Source organism: Epinephelus moara, chromosome 6 (assembly GCF_006386435.1).
Source record: "Epinephelus moara isolate mb chromosome 6, YSFRI_EMoa_1.0, whole genome shotgun sequence".
Lineage (NCBI taxonomy): Eukaryota > Metazoa > Chordata > Actinopteri > Perciformes > Serranidae > Epinephelus > Epinephelus moara.
Genome location: NC_065511.1, coordinates 33149648 through 33169377, shown reverse-complemented (window position 1 = coordinate 33169377; position 19730 = coordinate 33149648). Strand labels below are relative to the sequence as shown.

The following is a 19730-nucleotide window of genomic DNA, read 5'->3' as shown; positions in this document are numbered from 1 at the left end:
TCCTGTGCTCATACACAGATCATGTCAGACAGTCTGAGAGACGTCTTCATCACAAATAAGAGAAGAATTATACATCACAAATGCCCTATAATGATTTAGTGTGGCTGCGTGTGTGTGTGTGTGGTTAGCTGAAAGCGTCTGCTACTTTTATAGTTGGATACGGTGGCGCTCTGTTCTCACAGCAGCAGGAAGCCCATCAGAAGAAACAGAAGGGGCGTGGTGAAGGCTGAGATCCCCTCGACACTCAGAGATGGAGCTCCTGGATGAGACAAAGACTGAATGTAAAGATTTCCTCCTGACGGTCTTTAAGGTCTATTAGAGACAGATCCTCTTAATCATATGTGACATTACAGCAGTGTTTGTGTATGTTCTTACCTGAGTGGTCAGATCTTTGAGTTTGGTAAGGTGACCCGGCCTCGGCGCTCTCAAGAGCGTCCAGCTGCTTCTTTCCCAGGGCACTTCGCTGTTGAGCAGTTACCTTGGCGGCAGTGTCAGGTTCAAAAGCCTTCAGCTGATCAGGAGAGAGTTGCTGAAGGGAAAAAAGGAAGTGGTCCAGAGGTCAGAGGAGTGGAATTGTTTCCCTTAAATTCCCTTAAGTTAGACAGTGTATTAATACTTTGTTACAAGTAAAAGAGGGTGTCTGCAGGTCCTTAAAAAGTCTTACATTTTATAAGTATTAGGCCTCAAAAGTCATTAAATAGTCTTAAATTTGCAAGGGTTAAGTCTTAATTGCCATGAACAGTTTATCTAATTACATTATCCATCTTTTTTTTGTCAGATTGAGTCAAGCTCCTCTGCACAACAGTCTACATTTTTAATGTTACAATTCTTTAAACGTACTACTGAATCTTTTACTTTAAACTTGTTCTCACCTGTTGGAAATAATGTAGATTAACCTTACTCATTCTGATAACCATAATCCCACACACAACCTACCTCTGCATGGGACGACATGTACAACTTAGCTTTATACTTACCTGCAAGCTTGACTAAGATAAAGATAGATATTACATTTGGTAAAAATGTTCTTAAAAAGGTCTTTAAAGGCATTAAATGTAGATGTCTGATACCTGTAGACACCCTGTAAAAATAGTAAAAGTACTCATAATGCAGAATGCACCTGTACATGGTGTTATATACCGTACAAGTTTTATCACCGATGCATTAACATTGCACCATTTTTGTTGCATTTGCTGGAGGTGGAGCTGATTTCACTGTGTAACTGTCAGATAGTTTAACCCGCATAAACTCTAACCAGCTGTTTCTGGAAGAATATTTCACCCTGTCTCTTGATCTAAATCCACTTGTTTAAAATTTCTGCATCTTGAAACAGATTAAGGCAGGCTGCAAAATTTGATGTTAGAGTTTTCTTTTAAGAAGCTGATTTGTAAAATAACACTTAAAAATAACTTGAGGGAGATTTTTCCTCCTCTAAAAATGCATGGCTGATGGTCGAAGCTAAACCTATATTTTGTATTTAAAAAATGTAAATACACTTGTACTGCACTGCAGTAAAATGTACAACATTGCCCTTTGAAATGTAGCAGAGTAGAGGTATAAATAAATTAGCATGAAATGGGAATATCAAGTCCAAATACCTTCAATCATGTACAGTACTTGATTGAATCTACTTAGTTACCAGATTTGGCAAAAGAAGGACAGAAGAAAAGTCAGAGGAAGTTACTCACAGCTAAGTTGTCTGGTGTTATCACTGGGATGCACAGGTGGCTGAGAAAAGGAAAGACAGGCAGGTCTAAAGAAGCCAACTCCGTTCCATTCAACCCACCTGAGGGAGACACAAACAGTTGGTCAGCATTTAAAAAAAATCAAAATGACGAGAACTAAAACTAGTTCCTGCAGCAGCCAACAGTTTACAGTACTTCTGAGGAATACTACAATGCCATTTGGTTTCCTGCAGAGAACACGTGGTAGAGGGGATGATCTCACCAATGATGGTGCTCAGGTCAGACACTTCAGCTTCAGGCCAGGTGTTGGGATTTCCAAATGCAGACACAGCAAGACTCTTCAGGCGTCGTGCAGCCGTGGGGGGGAACTGGACATCATCCATTGAGCCCACAGCTTCCCTGTGACACACACACACACACACACACACACACACACACACACACACACACACACACACACACACACACACACGATAACATAGTCAGAATATTTTATTCTCCTCTACAGAATGCAGACTGTGAATTCAACAAAAAGCTGTGACTATGACATCATATTTACTAAAAAGTATTTATACATCCAAAATTATTTGTTAGTGTTGCTCCATAAATGGGACATTGAGAGCAGAGATTAAAGGAACAGTGCACATCAAAATCAATTTTTGTCTTGCTTGTAGTGCCATTTAGTCTAGATTGGTTTTGTTGTGAGTTGCAGAGTGTTGGAGATATCGGCCGTAGAGATGTCTGTCTTCTCTTTAATATAGTTAAATCAGATGGCACTCAGCTTGTGGTGCTCAAAGCGCCAAAAAGATACATTTGAAAAACTCAGCAGCAATGTCTCTTTCCAGAAATCATGACCCGGTTACTCAAGATAATCCACAGACCTTGTTGTGAGTGCCACCAAGTTCCATTATATTCAAGAGAAGGCAGACACGTCTACAGCAGATATCTTTTACATGATAAAAATGTATTTTTGATTTTGGCGTGAACTGACTCTTCAGGGGAAAAGGGGACCAAAATTCTTGCAGAGATAGTTTAGGTTAAGTAAAACGTTTAACTGCATGAGACAAAGACAGAGTTTGTGTAGTATTTTTCTTTCTCTCTCTCTCTATAAGGAGCAGTGAATTCTGTATGATGCACAACCTGAAGGCGTCCATGTCGAGCTGACTGATCTCGTCAGGGTCTAGGCCACACATGAACTGGTTCAGTTCTACCATGTCAGCAGCTTCCAGCTGCTGCGCTGTCAGGTTGTTATACTTAGCAACGGCCCTCCACACCAACTTCATCTATTCAGACAGGTCATCTTGATGAGTTATGATCACAATAATCAGTGTAATAGTCATGAGCATATGAAGCTGGGTTTGTACTTCACCTGTGACTCTTTCCAGCCACACTTGGCAATGTTCTCCAGAGAGTCCAGTGGGATGGGAAGCTCCTCCAGGTCCGCGTCTGAGAAGCCCCGAATTATACATCCTAACTGCATCACCACACTCTCAGTCATCTGGGACACTGGGCCCAAGGTCTGTGGGAACACAGTGGTACACTTGTGATTCAAATGAATCAGACTTTCACTCAGGAAATTATTGTGATGAAAAGCATTTCTGGATTTCTATACGCACACACGATAGATGTTACGTGACACGTACCAACCACCCACACACTGTTGCAGACAGAGTACCCCCCTCATGGCAACAGCACTCTTCGATGGCAGAACCATCGGGAGGACAATGTGCCACAAGACGCGCGGAACGTGACAAAGAGCTCAAGGTGCCGACCTGGCCTCCATATTCCCCAGATCCCAATCTGATGGCACATCTGTGGGATGTGCTGCTACCACACCTTGCAACCCACAAGACTCAAAGCATCTTGTGCCAACAACGTGGTGCCAGACACCACAGGACACCCCCAAAAGTTCTTTGTCCATACCTTGATAGGTCAAAGCCAAGTCCGATCCACAGTGGGGCCCCTTTTGGGTTGCTAAGGGGGGTACCAGCACGTCTCACAGATACTCGATCAGATTGGGGTCTGGGGAATTTGGACGCCAGGTTGGCACCTTGAGCTCTTTGTCATGTTCCTCGGGCCACACTCAAAGTTCATCGTTCACATTTTGAATGAGTTTTGAACTTAAGTCATCAGAATACTTTCATACTGAGGGACAGTACAAAGATTATTAGCAAGAATTTTATAATTAAACAAGCTGTACCCATTCAACTCTGTTAAATTATTTTGAGACATTATGGGTAAGGGAGGGTGGCGTTTTTCAAAGAGAGGGTCTATTGAAAATTTTAATTTAAAGCCCTCTTTAAAGCTGAAGAGGGCCTTGCTTTGTTAAAAAGTCAAAGTTTACCGCTTTTTTTTGTATGGTCCCCTGCTCAACGATCCAAAGAATAAAAAAAACAAACAGAAATATCAGAATGAGAAAAAAATATAAATTGTCCTTCTCCTTCTATACCTGCAGTGGAGGAGTCCTCTGCTCCCAGAATGAACAAACCTCCACTATACCTCATTTGCTTTTTTGCTGAGCACAGCTAGTTGGTCTGTGTTGAAGCCACAGACATCCCCAAGGACTTCGAAAACAGCCAGGAAGGTCTCGGCTGACATCTCTTCCAGCTGTGCTGCTGTCCAGTAGACGTTGTCCATTTGCAGTTCTTCAATCAACTCCACAGTGGGTTTCTTATTGTTGGCTGAGAGAGACACACTGAATGTGAGACACAGAAAAATGAAGAAGAACACTGCATCACCAATTTTTTGCGCAGTATCACCATTACCGGTGATGAGATCGAAGCATTTCTTTCTCAGGGCGTCCGGGGCATGGAACAGGTCCGACTTCAGGGAACAGAGAATGTCCTTCATCCAAGGCTGACAGAGACAGACGGAGAGAAGGAGAACAAACAAAAAGCTCTCATGAGAAATATATGCATGATTCATGGCAACCAGAAGAGCGCAGTGCTTAACTCCCTCCTTATTTTGAGTAATTTATTGATGAAAATGTGGGACACTGTGAGCTGCATCACTGTCCAGATGGTGCGTGAAGAAGACGACAAAAGATACAAACCTTATTGGGCAGAGCTGATGTAGCATTGCCATTCAAAAAGAGGAGGGGACCCAGTGTTTCCAAATCCTCAACTGACATATTAGATGGATCCCTGCAGGGGATGAAGAGAAAGCAAAATTATAGCCACGCAGTTGAATGCCTCCGCTAACCACATCCATGTCTGTCCAGACTCATATAATACATGTAGCCAAGACTTTGACGAAAATAATTAAAAATATATTAACTGATTTTTTTTTGTGGTAAAAACAGAGGACTGATGGAGAGCTTCATCACATGGTGCGACATGGAGCTTCACCTGAAGCTCAATATCAGCAAAACCACTGGGAATGTGGTTGGACTACCAGAGGAACAGGACAGAACACAAAGTTACAGCCATGAGAGTAGACAATGCTTCAAATATGGATGTTGCTGCAAAGAAGCTGCAAATTCTAAAACAAAGATGCTTGGCACACATCGTCAACGCGACACCGCGGAAGATCTAAACAAGTTTCGAGATGTACACCCACGATCATGTCACCAATTCACTATCTCACAAAATGTCTCCCCTTCTGTTTCTGAGTTATGGCGGTGAATGACGGCCAGAAAAGTGTTTAATGCAGAACATTATGATGTCACAGTGAAGTTGACCTTTGTTCTTTTGGATATAAAATGGCATCACTTCATAATCAATTCGACGTTTGTGTGAATTTTGGTCAGGATTAGGGTACGAGTTTGACCACCAAAATCTAATCAGTTTATTCTTAAGTACAGGTGAACGTTTGTGCCAAATTTTAAGTACTTCCGTCAAAGGGGTTCCTAAGATATTAAGTTCATGAGAACAAGATGGACAAAGTCAAAAACATAATGTCTCTGCACCTGTGACAGCCGTGGCCAGAGGCATTATGTTCTTTTATAAAAATACATCACACTCTAGCTTTCTCTGCAGTAACTCCAGTGTCCACAGGGAGCCTGTCCCTACCCAAATGTCTGCGTGACCAGCTGAGTTATTTCTGCCCTGTGGCGTCGAGGAATGTACTGGCAGTCAGCCATGTCCTGGAGTATGGAGCTCCGGACATCAGGGGCCATTTTGAGCAGTTGGGAAGACTGAAGCTCACACAGAAGAGGTTTGAGGCTGGACACATCCTCATTGGTCAGCCGAGTTAAGTTTGTCCCCTGCAAGCACACATTAAATATCTGAGGCTGTTGTTGAACTCACACAAGACTCACAATGTGTTAATAATAGGTGTGTAGCAGGTAGGTATAGGCAGGGGACAATTTCAAGAAAAAACCTCAATAATAAATAAGAAAACAAACATATTGAATGTTGTTTCTTCACCCAGAGGTTTGAAATGTTATTATATGGCCTTCACAGTCACCTATGAATTTTTTTGGACCAATGTGTTAGACAGCCACCATCTACACCAACTGAGGTAATATCTTTTGGTTGAGTTTTGCTGTTCTGACAGTTCGTGGTGGCTCAACACCGTTTATGTCGGCTTCTCTTTCATTTGTCACCCCTCTATATCCTTGTGTGTACTTTGGCCAGGCAAAGCAGTGCTCTCTCGGTGAGTGCGGGGCGAGACGGGGAACGACGAGGTAACAAGCTCAGGTCGGCCTCTTCGATCTTGTCGATGAAGGTGGGACACACAGAGTCAGGCAAATCCTTTATCTTCAAAGGCCTGTGATAGTGTAGGTAAAAGACAGATAGAGAGCTGTTACATTTTATTTATATCTTTGTTTTTTCTTGAATAAAAGTAATAAAGAGAAAAGACTGTTTACGGCAGGTGAAGAAGTAAACATGTGGGAATGTTTTCCATCTCCTCCTCAGTGATGGTTTTGAAATAGTCGGCTCTCTCTTTCTCCAAAGTCGCAAAAAGCTTTCGGGCAACACATCCTGCCTGAAAACGTATATCTGTTATCAGTTTGTACATTCTACACATGCTTTATTTACATGACTGTACATACTGTGTGGGTGAGTAAATACATAAATACCTGCAGTTTGGAGACCCACTGTGGAGTCTCTGTTATGGCCTGAGCCATGTCTTTTGTGTCGCTGTCTGCTACTTCGTCAATCATCTTACAGGTTACTCCCCGAATAAGTGAATGCAGTCTCCTGTCGCAGCAAATAATGTTTTGAGTGTAAGCGTGTAAAGCAATGGCAGACATGTACACAGTTACAAGAATATGCAGTTAACTGAAACACCAAACAATAAATGTAAGCCTGCATTTAACATGAATTTGGGAAAACTTGCTTTTGTTTTTATTATCATGTTTTTTATGGTGATGATTCAAGTCAGGTGTCATTTTTTCTTCAGAAACTGTCTTCTGCCGATGTTAGAACATTTTTGAGTCTTAATCTTCTAATTTATTTTAATATACTATAATAAAAAATGTTTTAGAGGACTGAGAATGTTATTTGCTTATTTGGTGACCAGGATTAAATGTTAGACCACTGGTTCTCAAACTGTGGTAAGTGTACCATGATGGTGCGCAAGCTCCCTCTAGTGGTACACAGAGGAATCGCCAGAATTATTTTAAAAAAATAAATTAATTTAAATACATATACTACAACATTTCGGAAGAAAGTTATGGTATAACTGAAATACAATTATAAGTTTAGCCTTTTTTGTAATATTTTTGTTTCCATATCAGCCTGCTACACAGTCACTTTCATGAACATAGCTCACGCAGACATTCATGATTAGTTATGAGCTAAAGTCATACACTGTAAAACTCTGACCATATTTGGATGACAAGCTGGAGCTGTGGAGGAGTGAGAATTGGATCTGACTCAGACTGTGGTGATGCCTTGCAGACAGCTTGTCACTCATGCCACCACGCCCTTAAATAGGCATAACTTTGGGCCTTGATAAAATCTAAACAGGTATAAAAATTAACCCACGGTACAGTCATCATGAATGTTGAAATAAGCTATAGAGACCAAAAATGTTGTAACATGGGGGTCTATGGGGATTTATTCTGTTTTGGAGCCAGCCTCCAGTGGCCATTCAAGGAACTGCAGTTTTATAGGCACTTCCACATTGGCTCCATTTTTCAGCCTCGGAGGTTGTCACTTGGCTAAAGTATGACGACAAGATACTGAGTAGAGGTAAAATTAATGTTTTAAAAAAACTGCAATTGTGGCTTTTAAGAAGAGAGGTGCAGATCAGGGGGAGAATATTTCCAGCAGCTCTGTTGAAACTGACACGGACAGCAATCAACTGAGCACAAGTGCTAGTGGCTACTTTAGCAGCACGAGTGAAGTCTCCACAGCACCTGATGAGGGGCTGGCCCTTGCAGTGTATGAGAGTTATGTGGAGGAGTTTAAGTGCCAGTTCTAGTGCTGCCTCTTTGTACAGTATTGCTGTTGCTAACAACAGTCAATAATAAATAATCTTATGAATGAGAATAAAGCTGCCTCCTGCATCAACTGTTCAAAGCTGAGTGGGTAGGCCTATGCTGCTGTATTTTAACGTCGGACATAGCGGTGGTGGTACTTTGAGAGCCTAATATTTTTTTAAAGTGGTAAGCGGTGCAAAAAAGTTTGAGAACCAGTGTTTTAGACATAATGAATATTTGAAACCAAGTTTTCAAGTGCTTTAAAGACACACAATGCAGGATTGTCAGTTACTGTTTGTGAACATGCACGGACCAACCCCAGATTCACTCCTGTTTGGCGTTTTGCCTCACTGTATTTATTACTGATGCAGCTTAACATCCTGAACACAGAAAATAAGAAATTAAGAAAATACAGGCAGAGGATAGAGAAAGCACACCACTATATGCTTCTAGTGGGTCGTACGTGATGACTGAGAAAGACTCCTGTATGAGTCTGTATGTTGTTTTTAAGGACAATCCTGCATAGTATATCTTTAATGACTTGAGAGTGACCACTTTCAATCAACATCTGCAGTCACAATAAAAACCATTGTAGCCTTGTCAGATGTTTTTATTGCATGGCTTTTGTATTTCATTGTATTGAATGGGGTTTCCTTTATTTTGTTCACTGCTGTATAACTTACTTGTACCAAGGCTTCTTTGAATTATACAACTTTTTGACCAGGAAAGCTGCCTAATGAAAAGACAACAATGAGAAATATTCTATCAATTTTCAGTAAATACAACTCATTACTTAACTTAATTACTAACTCTGGACTGGCAGCCTGACCCACCTGAGGCCACTCTGGGGTCTATGAGTGACACTGCTCTGAACTCTGACAGAGACAAATGGCTGGTGCATCTTGTTACTGTGTTCGCTAAAAAATGTATTTTGCAGCTGTGGAGGTCTGATGCTGTGACCTCATTTAAGATGTGGCTGAAAGAGCTAAGTGAGATCCTCCACTGGGAGAGGCCTAGATTCCAGATTTCAGAAAGGTAGGCAGTGTTTGATAAGGCATGGAGACCAATGTTGAGACATTTAAGGGGTCTGAGAGAGGATGAAGGTGTGGGATGAAGGATCAACAATATTAATATGTGTGCTTATTTGTTTTACACTTCTTTCCTTTCCATTTTTCTCTCATTTTGCTCTCTTGGATTGTCTTCTTGTTTCCCTTTCTTGCTTTCTAACCACCTTTCCCATTAAAATGTGTTAAAAAACTGTCAAACAATTATAATTGTATGGGTTTTTTTATGATGCTCTAATAATGAACAAATACAATTATAAAATCTTCTGTAATCCAGATTGTTGTATAGTGAATGCATCAAGAACAGTAATAATTACAATATAAACAAAGATGAAGTCGGATAATTCAGAGTATAACAGAAAAAAATGTGTTAATGGTTCAGTGCTGTTCGCAGAGAGCAGGTTTTTGGGGAAATTACCTGTGACCGCTTCCATTCTTTATTCACCACTTGGTCCCAAGAGGTGATGTTTCCTTTCCTCAGTTTGTCTAGAGAAAGGCTGTAAAGCAAAGCGCCAGGCAACTTCTTCACCAGCTGTAGGAGATCCACATCTCCAAAAGACTGCAGGGAAACACAGGGTATATGAATGGTATCGCAGGTAACACACCTAACCTTTTATTTGTTGTTCTCTCCAGTGGTGTAGTGGTAGTTGATGAGGTGGGTGTACTGCTAGGTACATAGGTAGGTTACCGATGAGGAAGTGGGCATACTCTCCTATATATTACAATGGCTTTTTAGCTGATAGACGGGTATACTGTAACTGGATAGAAAAAGAAGTGGGACACCCCGTATACCTGAGTATACCCTCCACTACACCACTGGCTCTCTCTGGATCCATTTTCTCAGTAACGTTAGCATCCATTTTCTGCTTCTGTCTCCTTACTCACCCCCTGCAGCAAGGCCATCCGCTGCCCCTTCCTCATCCACTTGGAGATCCTCTTTAGGCCCTCGGTATCATTCAGGATCTCCTTGACATGCTTGAACATAAAGGTTGGCAATCCCCCTACAACTGGCTGAAGGTCCATCAGCTCTTTGCCAGAAACCTTTCCAAACTAAGGGAAAGCAGAGTGAGTTAAGTATAGAGTGAGAGCGTGTGAGAGAGAAGCCTCCAGCAGCCGAGCAGACTCACCTTTTTGCCCAACAGTTTCTTGGCGAGGGCCCGCAGCTGGGCCGGCCTCCATCGGATGGTGAGATTTCCAGAAGAACTCCAATTTTTGAGAACTTCTTTGAGATCTTTGTCAGGGAACTCGCTCAGTTGTTTGGGAGACAACAAGGCAATATTTCTGTCCAGCATGTATAATGCTTCAGAGCCATTGGTATGTGACGCCACAATCTTGACGAGGCGTTTCCTCAGCTTGAGCCAGGGTAAAAAAACAGAATAATTGAGAGGTTACTAAGGTTCATTAAATTTGTTACTTCTGTCTTCGCTGAGGGTGGATATGGGTGAAAGTTTGGGTGAGTGAATAATACCCCTGTGATGCCTCGGTTGCCACAGTCCTTGCGATCGTTCAGCTCAGAGAGGAGTTTCCAGCTGAGGTCAAGTGTCAAGTTTGGACCAGCAGAATAATGACAGACCAGTATGCCGAGCCTGATGAGGTTCAAAGCAAACATTTTGTGATGATTACGACCTTGAAATTCAATTAGCTCTCTATAATGTTGAGGACATTCATTTGTAGTCAGTGTTATTATCATTAAAGCTGTAGCTGGTTACTATCATAAAAATAGCATTTTGTAATTTTTGCTAAAAAGGTCACACAGAAGTGCGTGAAACAGATCATCTGTACAAGAAAAATCACGTCCAACCTCCTCATAGTGCTACTTATGGCATTTGCTAGAATCTAGAATGTTTACAAGCAGTGACTGACATGACTGACAGCTGCTTTAGAGACTCCTCAGCTCGAACTGGTTGTTTTTGTTCAGGTGCAGTAGATGGTGAAACTCTGAAAAATATAGGTCGGTATTCACAAACATTCTGAGAACACTCTCAGAGAGCTCTTAACTCAGCCTAAAATTTTTAGTGAGGAGTCCTTGCTTTGGAGTGATTTAGGGAAGTTCTCAGAGCAACTCTGAGCAAGGAAGGGACAGAAACTTTTACCTGAGTGAGGAGGCGTGGTTGACCTGTTCTTAGGTGTGATCCATTCTTTTAATAGGTGTGATTGGTTGTCACAGACACGCCTCTTTGTGAGCCTGCAAGATACTCTTAAGCCTCTTAAAAGTTGTCCTCCCTACTCCTAACAGTTTTTCACCGTAGGAGCTCTTTTAAGGTCTGAGATGCTCTGTGAATGACTTTTATCTTTACAAGGACCTAGTCATAACTTTAAAGGGAACCCTAAGACCACATCATGATTTTAAGAATTTTCTTTACCGCTAGGAGCAACTCTTTGTGCTAGGAAGCTTTGTGATGACGGCCCCTGATTTTATCTAAAACTGGAGTTATGTAAGGATAGAGCTTTTGCCAGCAATATTCTGATGGAGTTTTTATGATTTTAGCCTTAACTTCTATTACTTGTTTTTACTGTAATTTTGTTTTAAAAGGTGCTTTATAAATAAAAAAAAATATCATTATGCACTGATACACACACTTCCATGCATGAATACACACTTGTCCACATTCATAGCAAGCTCCTCTTCACGGAAGCACCCTTGACTTTTTTGCAGCAACTTTTTGCCCAGGCTGGGATTCATCTTGGTGGTCATACTTGTGGCGGATTTGAACTGGCCTGAGCGGAAATATTTACACAGCTGAAAGAGAAAGTAAAGGGAAAAAACAAATACAGCTACAAATTAAAATTAAACAAAAATTAAAATCTTGTTGTTTGCTATTTTCAGTTTTACTGGTTCTTTATCCTTCTCTGCAGCCCCCCTCACCTGTTCTTTGGGAGCAGAATCAACATCGCTTGGGTCTAAAAGGGGGATGAACAGTCCCATCATGCTCAGCCTCTCTGCGTTCAGCCATTCCAGTGAGGGTTTGCAGTTCTTTATCGGCACTACAAAATAAATAATGCTGTTGCAAGTCACATTCATACTTAACAGAAAGGTTATGACAGAATAGAGGCAGGAAACAAGGTGTCACAACGAGCCACTAGGTATTTAGGGTAAGATTTGAGTGTCTTTCCAGATCCACAAGCACTGATTACTGTCACCAGTGCTGGAGACTATCACCTGCCGGCAGCATTTGACATGATCTTTGATTTGCATGATTTTCAGGATTTAAACCCCATTTAAACAATCACATTTGCTAACAAACACACAAAACAGATGAAGTGTTTGTGACGCAAACTATCCCTCACTGTACTTTGTTTTGGCTCCTATCACATTTCCTCCTGCCTGCTTTGAATGATTTGCAAATAAGAGGCTGCCTTTTGCTTGTCTACTTCCTGCTCTTCCTCTGCATGTTATTCTCATTCGGTTTGCTTTATTTTAGCTGCATCGTTTGCCTTTTTTCTGCTTATTTCCCTCTTTCCTTTTCTCTACAGCCACTTCATCTCTCAAGCCCTTGTGTTTCCTGTTTAGGCACTTCTACTTTAGAAGGTCTTAACATGAGAGTATGAATTAATCTGATCTTATCACGAAGAGATGATGGTGACTATATTGGAATGCTTGACTAGATTTTATTGGAGAATGTAGTTTCTGCTTTGACAGGCTCGACTAATTTCTTACTTGATTTTGAGTCAGATGGTAGCCTCCTTGTACAGTTGAAATACTTCTGGGCAATCTGTTCTTTTACCCATTTCACCATCTTTCTCTTTTGTTGTTCAGACATGGCACCATGCTCCTCGTTCATTACCTCCATCCTGAAACCAACCAACCATTTTACAATTTTAAGAAAGGCTGCTGAGAAACACCTGAAGAAGTAGCTGCATCACACACTCACGTCTTGTTCAGGTCAACATTGGGAGGAAGATTCATTCCTCTCAACAGCATATACTTCAGGGCAGGTTTGGCAGCCCATTGCAGTGTGTTGTAGTCGTCTGTGGTCATGTTGTTGTCGCAGTGAGAGGTCAGAATCTTCAAGGACAGAGGAGCCACAAATGCTTGCATATAACATGCAGACGCCGCCTGAGGGAATGAGAAAGAAGGCAGGAATCATTAGACCACCAGACAGCTGCATGGTTAATGGATTATGTTTAAGATCTTGCCATTAGTGGGGAGTACTGACAGGGGAGTTTCTCATCATCTTGATCATGGTTAGAAGACTGCGGAGTTTCAAATTCTTGTTTGGCTGAAAAGATGCAAAGAGGACAAAAAGACAATTAATGTATGCAGAGTAAGACAGGTCCAGTTAAAACAAATAAATAAAATAACCCATCAACCATTTCAATAACTAATAATTATTTTCATCATTTTAATGTGAAGAAATATCATGTTTAAAGTGCTTGAGTGTGTTTGTGCATGTGTATTCTCACCATTGTATTGACTTGTGGGTCTTTGTTGGCTTTGGCAGGACGGACTGATTGGAGCATTTGGACAAAATCAGATATGATGGCGTTGGATTCCTCAGAGTCTCTGTCTGCCACAGGCAAGTCACTGAGAAAGAGTGGAAATATTTTTTTCGTGCGTAAAATGGTTTTAAATATTTGGTGTTGTGTTTTGTTTGTTCATTAATTTCATCCTTTAGATAGGATCATTACAATTCTGGGGAGAACAAGACACGTTCAAGATCATAAAACATTGTACACTCTGTATTGTTCACTTGTTTTAGCATATCTTTATTACTGTGTGGAGGCAAAATCAATCATTATACATTCCACAAAAAGAGCCCTAAAGATAGTAAACAATGTTGGAAATTTGGAACATAGAAACCATCTGTTTTTAAAACTCTGGTGGCATTTAAAACTACAAACAATGTCCGAAGCAAGAAATATTTACTGCCTGGTAATATACAGAAAAATGATCAGTGAAGCAGCGTTTTGTTAACATGCAGCACAAACCTGGAGTAACCTCCCAGATGATGTCAGACAACCCCCGACTCAGAACACTTCTAAGTCAGAGCTTCAAACCTTACTTTTTTTACACAGCCTACTCCATCCTATAATAACTGCAAACTTATTTTTAAACTCAATTTTAAATCATTTCAAATAATCTTTATCTTTGCACCTCTTGTCTGCTATTTTTAATCATGATTTTTTTTAAAAGTATAAATCATTTGGTAATTAATTCTACCTTTTCTATCTTTTTTTGTCTGTACTCTTCTGTATCCTTTATTATGTTTTATATTTTATTGCTCTGTAAAGAATTGCCCTGGTGTATCAGATGTGCTATACAAATAAAGCTGCCTTGCCAAAAAGAAAAATTTAATTTGAAATAATACTGTGTTCGCACCCATCCTAGAAGTACGTGCATTTCTATTTGTGGGGTGGTTTTGTGGAATGGATTGGAGAAAAAAGTCAAAGTAAAAATATCACACAGTTTACATAATGTACATAAAAATATTTTTTGTGAGGTACAGAACTGAGGAAGTTTAATACAAAGCATGGGTAGTGTTGCTAATTATGTATACAGAGGCTGTAGGGATGGACACTGGGGCTGATAGTTGGTATAGAATACTGTTCAGACTAGACAAGCATGATGCTTCTTCTTGCCTCATTTCAGACATGAAACATTAATTTAAGTTGCTTAATGAAAGTCGTTTTTTTTTTACTGTAATCTATTGTTATTGACATTTTTTTTTACAAACACACACATATATATGTATAAAGCATATTCATACCATTTCAATTCAGTCTTTTAATCATCCAGTGAAATTCTGTTGAACCCTTTTTCACTTCTCTAGCAACTTTACTTCAAATTTGCTATTATAATTATAAATATAAACAGGCAGCAAAACATTTATTAAGCTTGAAAAAAACAACAAGAAAAATATTTGCCTCTTCCAGAAATTACCTGTTTCTGTAGAGAGCTTTCAGCTCCATCAGCTTAGGCGCCTGGTATTCTGGTAACACAGCAACCCTCCATTATTTGTATGTTTCACAGTTAAAAGACATCAGAGTGTTTGCCATGTATTAATAGGGACTCATGTTACAGAGGGCACTCATAATGCGTGCAAACATACACTCTCACATTCACACAGTAAGGGCTGGGATAGGGATTTGGCAGTGAATTAGCTCTGTCTACTGTTGCAAACACTCTCCTTTCCTCTGTCTGTCTTTTACACACAAATTTATTGAATTAAAAAAAAAAGTCTCAAAAAGTACTTTGAGAGTTTTCTCACCCTTTTTAATGCAAGTCTTCATCTGATGAAAAAAAGACAGACATAACATCATCAGATGTTTAAGTCAAAGGCACAGAGGGTGTTCATGGAGCTGAAACAGCTTTGTTGAAGGTGCTGATGTGCAACTAGTAACTCATAGCACACAACAATTTTACTCTCTGTGACAGAATGGAAATTAAGAAGTTTTAAAGGTCCAGTGTGTAGGATTTAGGGGAATATATTAGCAGAAATGGAATATAATAAGTGAGTTTTCTTTAGTGTATAATCACCAGAAAATAACAATCGTTGCGTTTTTGGTACCTTAGAATAAGCTGTTTATATCTACCAAACAGCAACCTCCGTGACCGAAAAATGATGCCAATGCAAAGTCCTTGCTTTTCACAACCTTATTGTGATATTGCAAAATTGACTGAAGTCAAAAAACTGTGACAGAGAAAGCTTAATGAGAATCTCAAAGCAAACAAATGTCCATTAAATTACATACCAGTTTTTTAGATATTTTCTTGAAGTCAGGTTTTTCTTCAGGCATCTCACCTGGTGGCTCAGCTGAACAGGTAATAATGACTTATCATAAAAAGACACATTTATGTATACATAAACAACATGGATGCGTTTTGCCATTTTTAAGGAGATGATGATGGCGTTGCTGCTTACCCAAGGCGGCACTGGCCACGATGAGTAAAAAGAAAAACGTTCCTCCTTTTGGGGCCATGGTGAAAACACCAGCCTGCCTGTGTCTGTTGAGCATGAGGACAAAGTGAGCATTACAATCAAACCATTTTAAAAGTGATTTTGACTTAGATTTGCATTTTTTGCATTTTGCTTTGACATATTTTTCTTTCTGTAATATTTATTAGATCTCTAGGTGTTATGGAGCCTGTCTCCATGTGAGCCACCGCCAGTTTTCTGACATACTTCCTCCTCTGAGGATTGGTGATCTAGTTACCACCCTTGGTACTCATCCTACGGGAGACTTTGGAGGGTAACGCCCTGTGAAAAACATGTTCAGTAACATACATGATGTACTTTTCAGCTTATCTCCTCTTCCTCCATCACCTCTGCCATTGCGTCTCACATATTGCTGTTCCCTGTAAAACATTTGCATGATGGTATTTTGCCTTCATACGATTTGTTTGCTTTCCATTGATTTGACTTGTCATTTAAATATGCCCGATGATTACCAGGAATGGTATACTAAAAATAACATCATAGGAATATTAACCTCTCTTATAACAAATTGTCTTTTAAAGTCAGACAGCCCTTTATTGCTGAATTATTTACTTGCTGGTTATATAATCACAGGTGTGTATCAGTCATCAAAAAATATAAAGAATATTTCGACATACAAAATAAGTAACCATTAAAACACACCAAAAAACATCTGTATTATACCTATACATATCAGCAATGTTACTGCCTCAACAATTACATATCTGAAAGTATCAACACATCACAAAAATTTAAAAATAACTTACTGATTTATGTGAAAATTAGTTTCTACTTACATGATCTGCGTCTGCTCCCAAGTAGATCCTAGAAACAATGCAATTTAAAAAGAGGATGTCGGCAAAGTGATGATGTGCCTTTTGATCATCTGCCTCTGCCTCGTCTCATGTGAGTTGGTTGGGTGGTTACCTGTACTCAACTGAGTCGAAGCAGGTGCATGGTATTAAAATGCTAGGGGTGGGTGTGTGTGTGTGTGTGTGTGTGTGTGTGTGTGTGTGTGTGTGTGTGTGTGTGTTTGTGTGTGTGTTAGAGAGACAGGAAGACAGACAGCGTTCATGAATATTTCTGATGTCAACCAAATGAAAACATCACTGTTAAGAGGTAGCATCAAGGTATAATAATCCTATAAACCTTATCAAGTGTAAAGTTGCAGCTTTTATTCTAATCTTTTCATAAAACCATACAAATGTGACACCATGACACACAAGCCGAAAGAGACAAGTGGACGATAGAGCAATTGTATATTTATTTTTAAGCTTATATAATAGGATGTCATGATTATTCATCAGATCGTACGTCGTTTGGATGGATGGGCCGACAAAATCCACACAACAAAACCAAATACAGCTGCGCTATCCAAATACAATTATGGAACTAAAAGCTAAGTAACAAATAAAGGAAGATAACCACAAAACAGAAGCTCTATTCATACACCCCATGGAGGAAGAAGGCAAACATAAACATCTTTTGAGTACAGATCAGTGACCCCGGGCACATTTGAATGTTAAGGCCATTGCAAAAGTACTCTGGGTTAAGGTGCAGCTGAAATGGCTGACGGATACTAAATCCAACAAACACAATATGGAATGAAAAAACACCACATTTATCTCTAGAAATTCAAAGTCAGTAAAGTCCGTGACATTTTCACCTTTATACATGTTTTTGCAGTCTGTAATTTTTCCTTCACACACATAAATGTGAATCCAATTTTCCAATAGCACAAAATGTCTTTAAAAAGAGAACAGCATATGGAAAAATGACACCAGGGAAGGAATGTGAGAGGAGGAGAAAGAGAGAAAAACTGTTTGTAGCGTCATCATGAAATAAGTAAATAGAGTAAATATCATATCTCGACTGGTCCGTGTCCAGATCAGTGCAGACTACAGCAACTGGGCCCACTATGCAGATAACAAATACTTACAGTTCTAGTAGAAGACGTAGTTGCAAGCCATAAACACAAACTCCAGCCCTCAGCAAATCCCTTCACAATCATGTTGGTGATGTGACAAACAGCACAGTGTGCTGTACACGTAATACCCACAGGACATCCTCTTCTCATTAACCTTTAATCATGCCGATTAGGAACAGCCGTTACCATCTTCCCTATTAGCTGGCTTCCTGTGTGCGTATGATAGGAGATCTGACAGTAATGTTATCAACTGAACAGTAGTGGGCTGACGTTAATGTATTTGTGTCTTTGTTGCTACTAAAATAGAGTCCATACATACAAACTGTTGCTCTGTACAGAGAAAGACACAAAGGAGAAGCACAGCATCTGTTGGATGTGTTTTAGTCCATGTTTCAGTCCATGTTTCCTTCCATTTTGGAGCCAATAACCTCATGAAGGTTTGGGTTGGTGAAGTGATCTGAAAAAGACCATTGACACTTGTTAGTGGGTGAGATTAAGTTTGTGCTTACAGTATTGTTGATTTGGATCTCATTACCGTGACGACAGCTACTCTCTCTCTTTTTATTTAACATCTTTGATGCCCCTGACTAGGCATGGGCATTGATAAGATTTTATTGATACCAATGACATTATCAATTCTGCTTATTGGTCCCATTCTTTATCAGTTTCCTTTTGGATTTCTGATCAGTTGTCGGTGTGGAAAACAGTGGGCCTACATAGGTTTTCAGTGTCAACGCAACTGTTTTATTATCTCTGAGTCTGAACACAGTGTAGAAACAGTAGAAAAAGGGCATGAATGTGACTTGAGTCATCATCTAAAATGGATGAAATTAGAGAACAGTTGTTCAGCATGCATTTTTATTTAGGTTATTTTAGTCAAAGAAAAATCTGCTAGGCCTGCCTGCATGGTGCTCATGTAAATATAATGACATTTACCATCGATAATGGACGGGCTGCTTGGTTGTAAAGCAGTGACACTGGTGTGTAGAGTGTCAAACACATGGCATTTTTGGAATTTAGGGTTCAGTTTATTGTTGGTGTTACCACCCTGGCTTGAAATTATGACTTTACAGACATTACAAGCAGCACTGTTGCCATCTTTGGACTGTTTCCTCCTCTCCATCATGACTCCTTCGTGTTGCAAGTCTAGACGCATGAGTTTGATTTCACTGTTTTGCAGCAATAAAAGCAACTGATAGACTTGGAGACATTCGATCCTGATGGGGAAGACAATTTGGAACTGGTTCTCTACTGGAACAAGTCTCAATTCCCATCCCCTCCCCTGACCTTTCTGATGTCACCCAGCGTATCAGTGTGGCTCACGATGTGTGTAATTGTTTTATTTGGAAAATTAAGAGCCTGCTTAGACCTGGTATTAACATGCATTTTGGGTGATCCGATCGCAAGCGGACAGTGCTAAATACAAGTCTAAACAACAACCAAGATGCGTTGTGATTGGATTACTCAAACCACTTGCTGAGGTGGTCTACGACGCATTTGACCACTTATCTTTGTAGTGTACACACTAATGCCTCCTGATGCATCCCCAACAAGGAATAGGTCATCGGTGCAGGACATGGTGGTTGTTTTGGTGACAGTGCGAACATCCCTCAGGGCTCAACAATAAGGATTGCCGATTGCCCGGGGCAAGTAAAACTCACGGTCGGGCATGTAAACTAACAACTCACTTGCCCGATTGGGCAAGTTGCTAAAAAAAGTAAAAGTTAATAACTAACTGATAAAATAAATGTATTTTAAAACGTGCTC

At 40.1% G+C, this 19730-nt stretch overlaps 3 protein-coding genes across 3 annotated transcripts in view; all 3 read right to left on the bottom strand.

Moving 5' to 3' along the window:
- LOC126391866 (stereocilin-like) lies at positions 1-5711 on the bottom strand. The gene is made up of 10 exons (XM_050046834.1): positions 5696-5711; positions 4738-4828; positions 4451-4541; positions 4185-4366; positions 3055-3204; positions 2826-2968; positions 1948-2084; positions 1689-1786; positions 376-529; positions 1-259 (listed from the first exon to the last, which is right to left on the bottom strand). The coding sequence occupies exons 2-10, from the start codon at positions 4813-4815 to the stop codon at positions 177-179; spliced, it is 1116 nt and encodes a 371-aa protein (XP_049902791.1). The 5' UTR covers positions 4816-4828; positions 5696-5711; the 3' UTR covers positions 1-176.
- LOC126391865 (uncharacterized) lies at positions 5563-16940 on the bottom strand. The gene is made up of 20 exons (XM_050046833.1): positions 16834-16940; positions 15983-16065; positions 15813-15874; positions 15329-15350; positions 15001-15049; positions 13524-13644; positions 13277-13339; positions 12992-13176; positions 12778-12911; positions 11986-12104; positions 11720-11859; positions 10588-10705; positions 10247-10471; positions 10005-10169; positions 9538-9678; positions 8739-8788; positions 6709-6829; positions 6496-6614; positions 6254-6395; positions 5563-5889 (listed from the first exon to the last, which is right to left on the bottom strand). The coding sequence occupies exons 2-20, from the start codon at positions 16038-16040 to the stop codon at positions 5692-5694; spliced, it is 2232 nt and encodes a 743-aa protein (XP_049902790.1). The 5' UTR covers positions 16041-16065; positions 16834-16940; the 3' UTR covers positions 5563-5691.
- A 336-nt stretch (positions 16941-17276) lies between these two features.
- LOC126391663 (RIIa domain-containing protein 1) overlaps positions 17277-19730 on the bottom strand; it is a 5510-nt gene continuing 3056 nt past the window's right edge. Inside the window, exon 4 of the mRNA XM_050046558.1 lies at positions 17277-18420. Within this exon, the coding sequence (XP_049902515.1) occupies positions 18356-18420 (65 nt within the window). The 3' untranslated portion in view covers positions 17277-18355. The remainder of the gene's footprint in view (positions 18421-19730) is intronic.